The sequence below is a fragment of the Erinaceus europaeus genome, chromosome 4 (assembly GCF_950295315.1).
Source record: "Erinaceus europaeus chromosome 4, mEriEur2.1, whole genome shotgun sequence".
In the NCBI taxonomy this organism is placed as follows: Eukaryota; Metazoa; Chordata; class Mammalia; order Eulipotyphla; family Erinaceidae; genus Erinaceus; species Erinaceus europaeus.
In genome coordinates, this window is record NC_080165.1 from 38,223,256 (window position 1) to 38,236,332 (window position 13,077).

Consider the following 13,077-nt stretch of genomic DNA (forward strand, 5'->3'; position numbering starts at 1 on the left):
GAGCTGGGAGCTCAAACTGGGTTCCTTGTGCTTCATACTGTGTGTGCTTAACCAGGTGCACTACCATCCATCCCCTTGCTAACTTTCTACAAAGTGAGTTACTTAGCATATTAGCTCAGGGAAAAGAGGGTGGTCACTCGGGGCTCTGTGGCAAAGTTTAACAATCTGTTCTAACACTTGCTCTCTACATTGTTAAATACATTCCAGCCTTCTTTGCTAGAGTTACTAATAATTTCTTGTCCAGTTCTCAAATGCTTGATTGTCAAAAATTGCCCTGAGATGTTCACTATTTCACAAAGTGGAATGTGCCTTCTTCCTGACTTAAAGATTAATCAACTGACTTCAGCTGTGGGAGGATCAGCTCCCCATCAGATGATTTCATTGTCTTCATCTCCTGAGACTACACAAAATGACTAGGAGCTTGAATTCCACTCCCTCCCCTTGTCAATGATCACTTTTTTTTTCTTTTAATTTCTTTATTGGGGAATTAATGTTTTACATTCAACAGTAAATACAAAAGTTTGTACATGCATAACACTTCCCAGTTTTCCATATAACAATACAACACCCAGCAGGTCCTCTGTCATACTTCTTGGATCTGTATTCTCTCTACCCACCCACCCACCCACCCCAGAGTCTTTTATTTTGGTCCAAACGCCAATTCCAGTTCAGGTTCTACTTGTGTTTTCTCTTCTGATCTGGTTTTTCAACTTCTGCCTGAGAGTGAGATCATCCCATATTCAATTGATCACTTTTTCTCTTAATTGTGGTGTCCAACCTCCAACAGCTGATGTTTATTTGGTTAAAATGTGTGATTCCAGGACTGGTATGAAGACCCCGGTTCAAACTCCCAGCTCCCCACCTGCAGGGGAGTCGCTTCACAGGCAGTTAAGCAGATCTGCAGGTGTCTATCTTTCTCTCCCCCTCTCTGTCTTCCCCTCCTCTCTCCATTTCTCTCTGTCCTATCCAACATATGTTGTCCTATGACAACATCAACAATAATAACTATAACAACAATAAAAAAGGGGAGCTGTTGTTTTCGATGGGCTGGCCTCACGAGAGGAGACAGATGACCCGGGACTCATAGCTGGGTTGTACGCAGTATCTCTTTATTCATGCAGGACGCAGCACAATCTATACCAAGCTAAGCTAAACTAACTACTACAAACAATCTTGTCCTTATAAATATACTAGCCCAGTAGGGTGGGAACAGGATGTGATGCAGAGAGGGTGGAGAGAAAAGTGACCGGTGAAAATCAGGGTATGACAAGGAGAGGGGGCAGAGCAGGCAAGAATTCTACCACTGAACCAGCAATGCCCTGGAGGGAGGGGGGTGCTTGTTAACAGCGGTTATGTAAATAGAATGAAGTGGTTATGTAAATAGAATAGTGTTAAGCAGGGGGGGTTAAACTAATGAAACAGAAGGGGTTTTTAGAAGCATATCAACAATTCCCCCTTTCTTTTTAACTAATGGCCATAGTATCAGGATTGTGGGGTGAACAGAAACCTATATCGTACAGGCGTTTTCAAAAGAACTGGCATAAGACATGGAAAACAAAATAGGCGAACAGCAATAACCAGTGTGATGCCAAGGGGAACATTTCTTGCCTCAAAGGGCAAAGCCTAGCAGGCAAAAGGGCATTTCTTGCCTCTGGGAGCGCTTCATGCCTCTGGGGGCATCTCTTGCCTCAAAGGGTGTTTCCTGCCTCTGTGGGCATAACCTAATAATGAGGGGGAGTTTTTTGCCTCTGGGGACAGAGCCTGCAGGCGAGGGAACATGGCCTATAAAGTCTCAAGGCAATTGGCTGAAGTTAGTCTTTGAGAAACACAGCAGCATGTACCAGTATGTCCGATGGAAGTGTCAGTCCAAAGTAGATGGCCATGGAAGAAAATGCCAAGGGATGAAACGCTGCATGTCTGTCTCGATGGGGAATGTCGGCCACCGGAATTCAGCTTTTCTATAGAAAGTGAGCTTTGGAGTCTGTGAATCTGTTTCTTCAGGTTGTGCCAGGTCACATCATTGATTTCCAGGGGTGTGTTGTAGTCATTCTATCTTGTGGGCGATGTCAGAGAACAGGATCCAAATGGATTTCCAGGAATTCCATTTGAGTAGATGTTTTTTCATGTGAAGACTTGACAGCTGAAATTCACTTACTTGTCAAACAAAACTTGTAGCAGATTAGAAGTTTACTATAATTGATCACTCCATTATAATTGGAAGTCCTTTCTAGTATGATTTTAAGGTTGTTTAAACAGTTTAAACTCAATAATATGTGGAAAGGTAAACAGAAGAACCACGGTAAAGCCTCAGGCATGAGAATAATTAACATAATCATTACACTATCTGCCCCACCCATAACTCATACCATTTCAGGATTAAACGTTTCAGATTTATGCCAAGACGTAAAAAAGAAATCAAAGGAGGGAAAAAACAATTTTTTGGATTGTTTCTGGGTGTCTCTAGAAATCATGGCTGCGTCCAGCATTTTTTTTTAAGTCAATGTCATACAAAAATTCAGTCATTCAAATCATTCTCTTATGAAACACAACTTGAACCAGATTATCAAGATCTCACCATGTAGTATCATGAGTCCCTGGAGGGCGTCCTAGTCCAAAAAGCTCCTCAAAATTCCATTTAGGGTGCTTCTGACTGTTCCAGCTGGATTGCTTCAGGCATCTACTTTTAAAAGCATCTTCCCATTGAAGAAAGAATCCAATCAGGAGAGTAGAACTAACCACGTGTCTCCATTCTTGGGGACTGCCAGAGTACTGGAGAACGTTCCTCAAATTAGAGTAGTCCTTCTCCATGGGAAACATGCAAGAAGAAGTCCAGAAAGTCCCAGTGGAAATCCCCATACATATCCCAAAGTCTATGATCACGGTCATAAAGAGCCAAATTGTGGCCCAGAGCAAAATGTAGTCCTTTTCCTCAGGAAACATGGGAGAGGGAATCCAGAAAGTCCAAGGAGAAATCTCCGTGCATCTTCCAAGTTCTATGATTAGGGTCACAAGAAACCAAAGTTCCCAGTCAGGGAACCGAAGTGTGGCCCAGACCAAAATGTTCCAGAGACAGAGTAACTGTCTCATGATGAAACAGTAGAGGCTTTGGCAAACCTCTTCATAAGTAGAAAGGCAACCCATGGCGGATGGGTAGCCAAGTTTACTTATCTGGGTGATGGGCGGGTTAGGTCCCACGTTGGTGCCGGTCCCTGTTTCAGGGCTTATGTCAGTCCCTTGTTCGGGAGCCATATGTTGTTTTTGCCGGGCTGGCTTCACAGGCAGGTAACAGACGACCTGGGACTCATGGCTGGGTTGTACGCAGTATCTCTTTATTCATGCAGGACGCAGCGCAATCTATACCAGGCTAAGCTAAAACTAAACTAACTACTTCAAACAATCTTGTCCTTATAAATATACTAGCCCAGGAGGGTGGGAACAGGATGCGATGCAGAGAGGGTGGAGAGAAAAGTGACTGGTGAAAATCAGGGTATGACAAAGAGAGGGGGCGGAGCAGGCAAGAATTCTACCACTGAACCAGCAATGCCCTGGAGGGAGGGTGGTGCTTGTTAACAGCGGTTATGTAAATAGAATGAAGTGGTTATGTAAATAGAATAGTGTTAAGCAGGGGGGATTAAACTAATGAAACAGAAGGGGTTTTTAGAAGCATACCAACAGGGAGCAACAAAAAGAAAATAAATAAATTTTTTTTTTTAATGTGTGATTCCCAGAAGTGTAAATTTGAGAGTGTACACTAGGCTGGTCCATCTCACTTAAACCTTTGTAAGGACTATGAACATGTGTAACTACTATGATGAAGACCTTTCTAAGTGGTCTCCAATGTTCCAGGTTACAGGCATCAAACACGTGGCAGTATCTTTGCAGATCCAAACAAATCTCCCCTAAACTCCTCTCTATGCTGACTTTAGAAGAATAGTTTCTAGACTATTTTAGGGTTTTCTTGTCAACAGATTCACCATGTTTTTGTGTGTTTACTTATGTAACCTTTCTTTATGTTGCAGTTGTCTGTGGGACTTTATGTCTTCAAAGTAGTGGTGTCTGGTGACACTGTCTTTGGAGAGGGATTTGTAAATGTCACTGTGAGGCCAGGTAAGCCTATATGAGAAGATCTTCTTGTTGTGCAGCTTATTTCAGCTTGGGTACTTGAATGCCATATGTATATAGATATATATTTACTTTAGATTCCACTGAAATGAACACATTCAAGAATTGTCTTCTTCCTGTTTTATGTATAATCTGGTGCTCACTTGACACTTATTTTTTTAATATTTATTTATTTATCCCCTTTTTGTTGTCCTTGTTTTATTATTGTAGTTATTGATGTTGTTGTTGGATAGGACAGAGAGAAATGGAGAGAGGAGGGGAAGACAGAGGGGGAGGGAAAGATAGACACCTGCAGACCTGCTTCACTGCTTGTGAAGCGACTCCCCCACAGGTGGGGAGCGGGAGGCTCAAACCGGGATCCTTACAGCGATCCTTGTACTGCGCCACCTGCACTTAACCCACTGTGCTACGGCCCAACTCCCAACACTGTTATTTTAAGGTTGTGAGGTTATTGCTCGCTGTCCCCTGATGGTGGCAAATGGTGTGTATTTTAGTTATTTCATGTACTTTTCTATCTTCGCTCCCCCCCCCCCCACATCCTCCATTCAGTTTAGGTAAAGGCGTATTTCAAATAATGCAGGTGAGGGGCAGGAAAAATAAAATAAAAATAAAATACTGCCACAGATATTCAGCTCACTGATCCCTTAGGGTCATCACTAGTCCATAAGCCAGTGCACTTAGTGCACTTATGTGAATTAGAAACAGGTTTTTTTTTTGTTTTTTTTTTTACCAGAGCACTGCTCAGCTCTGGCTTATGGTGGTGCAGGGAATTGGACCTGGGACTTGGGAGCCTCAAGCATGAGAGTCTGTTTGTATAACCATTATGCTATCTACCCCTACCCAGAACAGCTTTTGTTTTTGACCCTCTGGGTAGGCACAACTTTGACTCAGTGAATGAAACATAGGCTGAGGCTGAGTCTCCAAGAAACTCATTCAACTAGACTGTAGGCACAATCTACACAGTTGAAATGTGTTGCCTTTGTGTCAGATCTATCTCTCAGCCTTTACCTGCAGGACTGACAGCTCTACCTGTTGCACGTCCTGACTGGTTATTATTATGGCTAAAGTATGGTGGTGGTGGTGCTGAAGGTGGAGGTGGGTTGAGGGTGCTGGGCCTTCAGTTAAAAAAAAAAATAGATACAGTTAATCATAGAATCATTGCTGTTATTATTATTTTTTTGTGCTTGATCACAGTATGTGGCTTTTGTTGTTGTTATTACAACTGTTTATAGAGACAGGACTCTGCAAATCCATAAACTAGCTCCTAAAACATATAGGAAGGCCAGACACCTGTATGTTAGCATTTTTTTGGAAGGATATTTATAGCTACATTTTAAAAGCAGATGATTTGACTGGGTAACAACAGATGTATATAAAACATAGGTTCCAGGACCAGAAAAACATTTCTTGGATACTGCACTGTTTTGCAATGTGCGTGTTCCAGGTTCTACTTCAGCCCTCACTACACTGGTTGAATCTTTAGTACTGTGGTCTCCTTCATTTTCTTCCCTTTGTCTTCCTCCCTCTCTGTCTCTATCTAAAAGAGAAAAAAAAATCCAGAATATAGGCTCCTCAATGTTCTTCTTTCTTCTGCCCCACAGCCAGAAGAGTCAACCTACCACCTAGAGCAATTGTTTCTCCTCAGATACAAGAGCTCATTTTGCCTTTGACGTCAGCCCTCATCGATGGCAGCCGTGGGTATCCTGTGATGTTTCATGCTATTTTTTTTTTTCTGTACCACATAACCATGAGAGTTAATTAATGCTTTCTATTCAGAGTAGGAGGACTATGGATCAATAGATGCAGAGATGAGCATTTTCCTCTTAAGTCTTGCGTCTTAAGGTTCTTCAGTTTCATTATAGCCTCTCTGTTTTATATTCACTTTTCCTTCAGTTATTTCTCTTTTGTATAGTTTCCTTCAGATGTGTTTGTGTGTATCTGTGACATCAGAGCACCAGTTCATCTTTTAGTATGTTCTATCTGTTTTTTTTTTTTTTTTTATGTGGTTCTAGGGATAAGGCTTGAGCCAGCATCTCATGTTTGTAAAGCAAGTGTCCTATCACTGCCAACTCCCTGCTCCCAGAGCCCATTTGATTTGGAATTAAAACAATTATTAAATAATTTCAACTTCACCATTCCTAGTGATTATTATTATTATTTTTGTTTTGATAGAGACAAAGAAATTGAGAGGGAGAGAATGAGAGAGAGAGAGAGAGATGGAGAAAGTGAAATACCTATAGCATTGCTCCATTGCTTGTGAAACTTCTCCTGAAGGTGGGAACTCGGGGCTTGAACCCATGTTCTCAGGTATAGTAAGGTATGCACTCTACTGGATGTACCACCACTCAGTACTAAGAATTTCCTTTTAGTGAAGTAGACATGATGAATAGCTGGACAATCACTTTCAAGAAATATTAGAAGGATGGCCTTCAGTGAGGCTGTGTAGTGTTTTGTTAGTTTAATTCAGAACTAACAAAACACTACACAGCCTCACTGAAGGCCATCCTAGTCTAATAGAAATGGAAGGTGCCCCATTATAACTGAATATGTCCAGGCAAATGAGGATAGATTGAGAAGATATTCTCTGTTTGACAATATACTATTATTTATTTATTGCCTCCAGGTTTATTGCTGGGGCTTGGTGCCTGCACTAGGAATCCACTGCTCCTGAAGGCCATTTTCCCCGTTTTGTTGTTCTTTTTTTGCCCTTGTTGTTGTTGTTATTGTTGCCATTGCTGTTGTTTTTGTTGTTCAGTAGGACAGAGAGAAATCAAGAGAGGAGGGGAAGACATAGAGGGGGAAGAGAGAGAAAGACAGTTGCTGACCTGCTTCACCGCCCATGAAGCGTCCCCCTTACAGCTGGGTGGCTCAAACCAGAACCCTTAAACCAGTCCTTGCGCTTTGCGCCATGTGTGCTTAACCCACTGTGCTATTTATCCTCCAGCCCCCAATATATTCTTAATTAAACAGATTATATATGTATATATAAATATGTATTTTATAATTTTTTAAATTTTTTATTTATAAAAAGGAAACATTGACAAAACCATAGGATAAGAGGGGTACAACTTCGCATAATTCCCACTACCAGACCTCCATATCCCATCCCCTCCCCTGATAGCTTTCCTATTCTCTAACCTTCTGGGAGTATGGACCCAAGATCATTGTGGGATGCAGAAGGTTGAAGGTCTGGTTTCTGTAATTGCTTCCCCGCTGAACATGGGGATTGACAGGTAGATCCATACTCCCAGCCTGTCTCTCTCTTTCCCTAGTGGGGAAGGGCTCTGGGGAAGCATAGCTCCAAGGCACATTGGTGGGGTTGTCTGTCCAGGGAGACAGATATATGGTCTTCTATGACAAAATATGTTAAACAGCATTAATGTAGCCAGTATTTACACTTAGCTGCTTTTAGTCTCCAAGTGAATACTAAATTCCATTGAATGAAGACTATTTGCTTTGGTTGCTGAAAGAAGAGTACTTGTCAGCAACTATTGCTACTGCATTTTAGAAGCCTCAGTCACATTTACCAAATCATTTGCACCTACTTAAATATAAATTGTCTGCATTTTCCCTTAACATGGAAATATAACATGTTTTAATATTTACATGAAAAATACATTGTGTTATTTATTTATGCATTTATTTATTCAGTATACTTTAAGTATAAGAAACAGATCAGGATTATTAATCTGTTACATGGACTTGTTCATTACTAAAATGAATGAGGTAGAACTGTTTTATATCCAGGCTCCTCTATAGGACATAGTTTTTTTTTTCCTTTTTGATAAAAGTAGATATAGGGAGGGGGTTCGGTGATAGCACAGTGGGTTAAGCGCATGTGGCACAGAGCGCAAGGACCAGCTTAAGGATCCCAGTTCAAGCCCCCGGCTCCTCACCTGCAGGGGTGTCGCCTCACAAGCGGTGAAGCAGGTCTGCAGGTGTCTTATCTTTCTTTCTCCCTCTCTGTCTCCCCTCCTCTGTCAATTTCTCTCTGTCCTATCCAACACAACAATATCATTGACAATAATGACAACAAGGGCAACAAAATGGGAAAAAATGGCCTCCAGGAGTAGTGGGTTCGTAGTGTAGGCACTGAACCCTAGCAATAACCCTGGAGGCAAAAAAAAAAGTAGATATGGGGGCCAATGAAATAGCTCACTTGGTGATTTAAACCCCTTCCCCACCAAACTGAAGGAAACTTTGATGCTATGGTGTCTTTCTCTCTCTGTGTATTCCAGTCTAAAACTAGAAAATAAAATAAAATAAAATAAAAGCTGAAATGGAAGTTTTTGTATGTAACTACTTCTATTTGAGTTTACAACTTAAAATTCAAGTAATAAGAACATTTTGTGTGACTGTGAAGTGGCACAAGAGGTAGACTGCTGGACTTGCAAACCTGAAGTCCTGAATTTGACTCCCCAGCATTGCATATGCCAAGGTAATTCTCTCATTCTCCCTCTCACAAATACGTAAGTATTAAAAGGGTACATTGTAAATTATATGTTAGCATCACTTACATCTTTATTTGGATTTTTTTAGTTCAGCTCCCTGTTTAAAATGATTAGTAGGCTGTTATATGCTATAGCTGAGATGAGCAGATATAGTATTTCATTGTACTGTACTTGGTTGACTGTTGTTTTTTTTTTTTAATGAAAGTACTTCTCACTAGTTTTTTTTTTTTTAAGTTTTATTTTATGGGAGAGAGCGTTGAGTGGGGTCAGAGCACTCCTCTGGCATATGCAGTGCCTTGAACCTAGGCCTCTGTGAATCTAAGTCCTGGACTTCACCTGCATAGCTACTTTCTTAGCCACTCTTACTGTCCTTTTAAAATTCACAACTAAATGGGAACAGTCTCACTAAAATCTGGTGGAAATCTTGGCGAAATGTAGTGATAATAATTTGAAAAGTGAGATATTTCTTCTTCTAATACATAATGCATGTTTATTGAAATCTATGTAGTTATATAATTTCATATAAAAACAAATTTAAACGTGATATTACAAATTACCAAATTTGCGTTGTAATATTCTTGAGTTTAATTCATTTTTTAAAAAATCTTTCTAGAAAGTACAGATGACACTAAAATAGTGAGTTACCACTGGGAAGAAATTGACGGGCCCTTCAAGGAAAAGAAGACTTCAGATGACTCCTCTGTCTTACTTTTGTCTGACCTTGTTGCTGGTAATTATACTTTCAGGCAAGTAGGTCCCCCACCTTCTTTCTGCGTTCTACTAGTAATACACACACACACACACACACACACACACACACACATTTTTATTAAGATTTTTTAACATTGTATTTATTTTTTAATGAAACAGAGATACAGAGAGAAAGATAGATAAAGACCAGAGTAGTGTTCAGTAGGTGGTGCTAAGGACTGAATTTGATACCTCCATGCCTTAGGCATGGAAGTCTTTTTTGCTTTACCATTATGCTGTGTCCCCAACTCTATTTATTTTTATGAGAGAGGAAGTGGGGTGGGGGCATGCTATCTAGAGCACAGCTCAGTTTTGGCATGTGGAGGTACTGGGGATCAAACCTGGGCCCTCAGACATTGCTCTAGTGTGCTGAGCTATCCCACCACTACTTATATTTTAGCTGTTTCCTTAAACTGATGCCTATGTCATGGTCAAGAGGCAAGGCAGATTTGGTTTCCTTGGCGGCTTCAATTGACAGCCACTTTAGACTATGACATCAATTTATGTATATTTTAAAAATTTTATTATTTATTAAACTTTTTAATATGTATATTTTTATTGTTTACCAGAGCACTGCTCAGCTCTGGCTTATGATGGTGTGGGGGATTGAACCTAGGACTATGAAAGATAAAGACCAGAGCATGAGAACCTCAAGCATGAGACTCTCTTTGCAAAACCATTATTATACTATCTACCCCCCACCCTATATTTTTGTTTATCGCAAAAAAAAAAAAAAAAAAAAAAAGGATTTGGTTGTCAGGAACAGGGTAGAAAAAGGAATCTTTTTGCTTATTGAGTTATGTGAAAGAATGTATTTTTGTAGTCAAAGTGAGGCAGCATTGTGTCATTAGTTCTTAATCTTCTTTTTAGAACTTTTTTTTAAGTATAACCAAAGTATAATAAACTACATATATTCAATATAAAATGTATCAGTTTTGACATACACATATCCTGTGAGACCACTCTCACAATCAAGATGATAAGTATCTCCATCATCATCCCCGTATTTTCTCACACCGTTTCTCTCATTACTGTTCCTGGGCAACCAGCAGGTGGCTTTCTGTTATTTTAAATTATTTTGCACTTTTCTAGAATTTCACAGAAACAGATTCCTACACTACATAACTACCTTTTTTAATTAAAAAAATTATTTATTTTCCCTTTTGTTGCTTTTGTTGTTTTTTTATTGTTGTGATAGTTATTGTTGTCGTTATTGATGTTGTCATTGTTAGATAGGACAGAGAGAAGTGGAGAGAGGAAGGGAAGACAGAGGGGAGAGAAAGATAGACACCTGCAGACCTGCTTCACTGCTTGTGAAGCGACCCCCTGTAGGTGGGGAGCTGGGGGCTCCAGGATCCTTACACCGGTCCTTGTGCTTCGTGCCACGTGCACTTAACCTGCTGCACTACTGCCCGACTCCCTACATAACTCCTTTTATTCAGCTAATGACTTTGAGGTTCGTGTACATTCCATTGTATGAATACATAGTTTATTTTTTCTGCTGCGAATGCCAAACAGATTAAAGGACAAGGTTCTATCATAAGTTTGCGTTAAACATTTTAATAAGTGTCAAAACTTTTCCTCAAAGTGGCTATCCTACTTTACATTCCCATCTGCAGTGTGTGAGATTTCTAGTCTGCATATCTTCAATAGTTGGAGTAGACAGTTTTGAATTAGAGCTCATTTTATGGGTGGTAATGTCTCCTTGTGCCTTTAATTGGCATATTTCTGATAAGTAATAGTGTTAAGTATACCTTCAGATGCTTATAAGCCATTTGTACAACTTCTTTTGGGAAGTGTCAATTTAGAGCTTTCTTCATTTGAAAAATTGCACTGTTTACCTTCTCATTTAGAGATGAGACTTTATATTTTAAAATAATTTATTTATATGTGCATTGTGGATATTCCCTTCCAATACATGACTTGTCTTTCTGCTTTGGTAACGGTACCTGCCAAAGAGCAAACGTTTTCCATTTTATTCATCTAATATTGTGTTTTTTTAAAAAATATATTGTTATAGGGGATGGGTGGTGGCACTCCTGGTTGAGTGCACAGCTTACAGTGTGCAAGGAGCTGTGTTCAAGCCCCCCAGTCCCCACCTGCAGGTGGGAAGCTTCATGAGTGGTGAGGCAGGGCTGCAGGTGTCTGTCTCTCTCCCTCTCTGCCCCCCTACTTCCTCTTGATTTCTGGATGCCTCTATCCAATAAATAAAGATAATACAATTAAAAATATTTATTTTATTTACTATTGGATAGAGACAAAGAGAAATTGAGAGGGGGGATAGAGAGCTAGTGAGACAGACACCCACAATCTTGCTTCACCTCTCCTAAAGCAGGTGGGGACCAGGGGCTTGAACCTGCATCCTTATACACTATAATGTGTGTGTGCAGCATCTGGTCTTGTAAGCCTAATATTTTCTGTTAATTAATTAATTAATTTACTAGGAGAGAGCAAGGGAGAGTGAGAACTAGAGCATCACTATGGCATATGTGGTGCCAGGGTTTGAACTTGGAACTTCATACTTCAGAGTCCACTGCTTTTTTTCCCCATTGCATGTTTCTCCTGGACGAAGTCTAATATTTGATGCTGCTTAACCCACTGTGCTACTGCCTGACTCCTGTGTCAGTTTTTTATAACTATTTTTATTGTCTTTATTTATTGGATATGCAACTTTTTTTTAAATCTTTTTTTTTTTTTTTTTGCCTTCAGGGTTATCGCTGGGGCTCAGTGCCTGCACTACAAATCCAGTGCTCCTGGAGGCTATTTTTTCCCCTTTTGTTGCCCTTGTTGTTTATCGTTGTTGTTATTATTGTTGTTATTGCTGTTGCTGTTGTTGGATAGGACAGAGAGAAATCGAGAGAGGACAGAGGGGGAGAGAAAGACACCTGCACACCTGTTTCATATGGTGAATGTACTTTCCTACATCCTTCATCAAAGTTCTGTGTCCTGCCTTCTGCCCCTTCTCACAAAGTCCAAGAGATAGTTTGATTACCATTTTTTAAAATTTTATTTAAAATTTTTATTTTTATATTTTTTATTTATTTCCTTTTGTTGCCCTTGTTGTTTTATTGTTGTAATTATTGATGTCATCGTTGTTGGATAGGACAGAGAGAAATGGAGAGAGGAGGGGAAGACAGAGGGGGAGAGAAAGATAGACACCTGCAGACCTGCTTCACCGCTTGTGAAGCGATTTCCCTGCAGGTGGGGAGCTGGGGGCTCAAACCGGGATCCTTCAGCCAGTCCTTGTGCTTTGTGCCACCTGCGCCTAACCCACTGCGCTACCGTGGACTCCCTGATTACCATTTTTTAAAATTTACTTAAGTCATCTATATTCCAGATATGAATGAAACCACCTGGTAGTTGCCCTTCCCTTCTTATTTCACTTAACATAATTACCCCCAGTTCTATTGATTTTGTTCCAAATGATACAATCACATCCTTTTTGAGAGTGAAGAAATGTTGCATTATTTCCCATAACTTTTTTTTTTTTTTTTTTTTGTCTCCAGGGTTATTGCTGGGGCTTGGTGCCTGCACGATGAATCCACTGCTCCTGTAGGCCATTTTTTTCCCCTTTTGTTGCGGTTATTATTGTTGTTATTGATGTCATTGTTGTTGGATAAGACAGAGAGAAATTGAGAGAGGAGGGAAAGACAGGGGGGAGAGAAAGATAGACACCTGCAGCCCTGCTTCACCGCTTGCAAAGCGACTCCTCTACAGGTGGGGAACCAGGGCTCGACACTGGATCCTTACGCTG

The 13,077-nt window shown here is 40.3% G+C and overlaps 1 protein-coding gene across 1 annotated transcript in view; it reads left to right on the top strand.

Moving 5' to 3' along the window:
* KIAA0319 (KIAA0319 ortholog) overlaps positions 1-13,077 on the top strand; it is a 68,038-nt gene that overhangs the window by 17,236 nt on the left and 37,725 nt on the right. Inside the window, exons 6-8 of the mRNA XM_060189297.1 lie at positions 4,020-4,107; positions 5,724-5,816; positions 9,187-9,319. Of these exons, the coding sequence (XP_060045280.1) occupies positions 4,020-4,107; positions 5,724-5,816; positions 9,187-9,319 (314 nt within the window). The remainder of the gene's footprint in view (positions 1-4,019; positions 4,108-5,723; positions 5,817-9,186; positions 9,320-13,077) is intronic.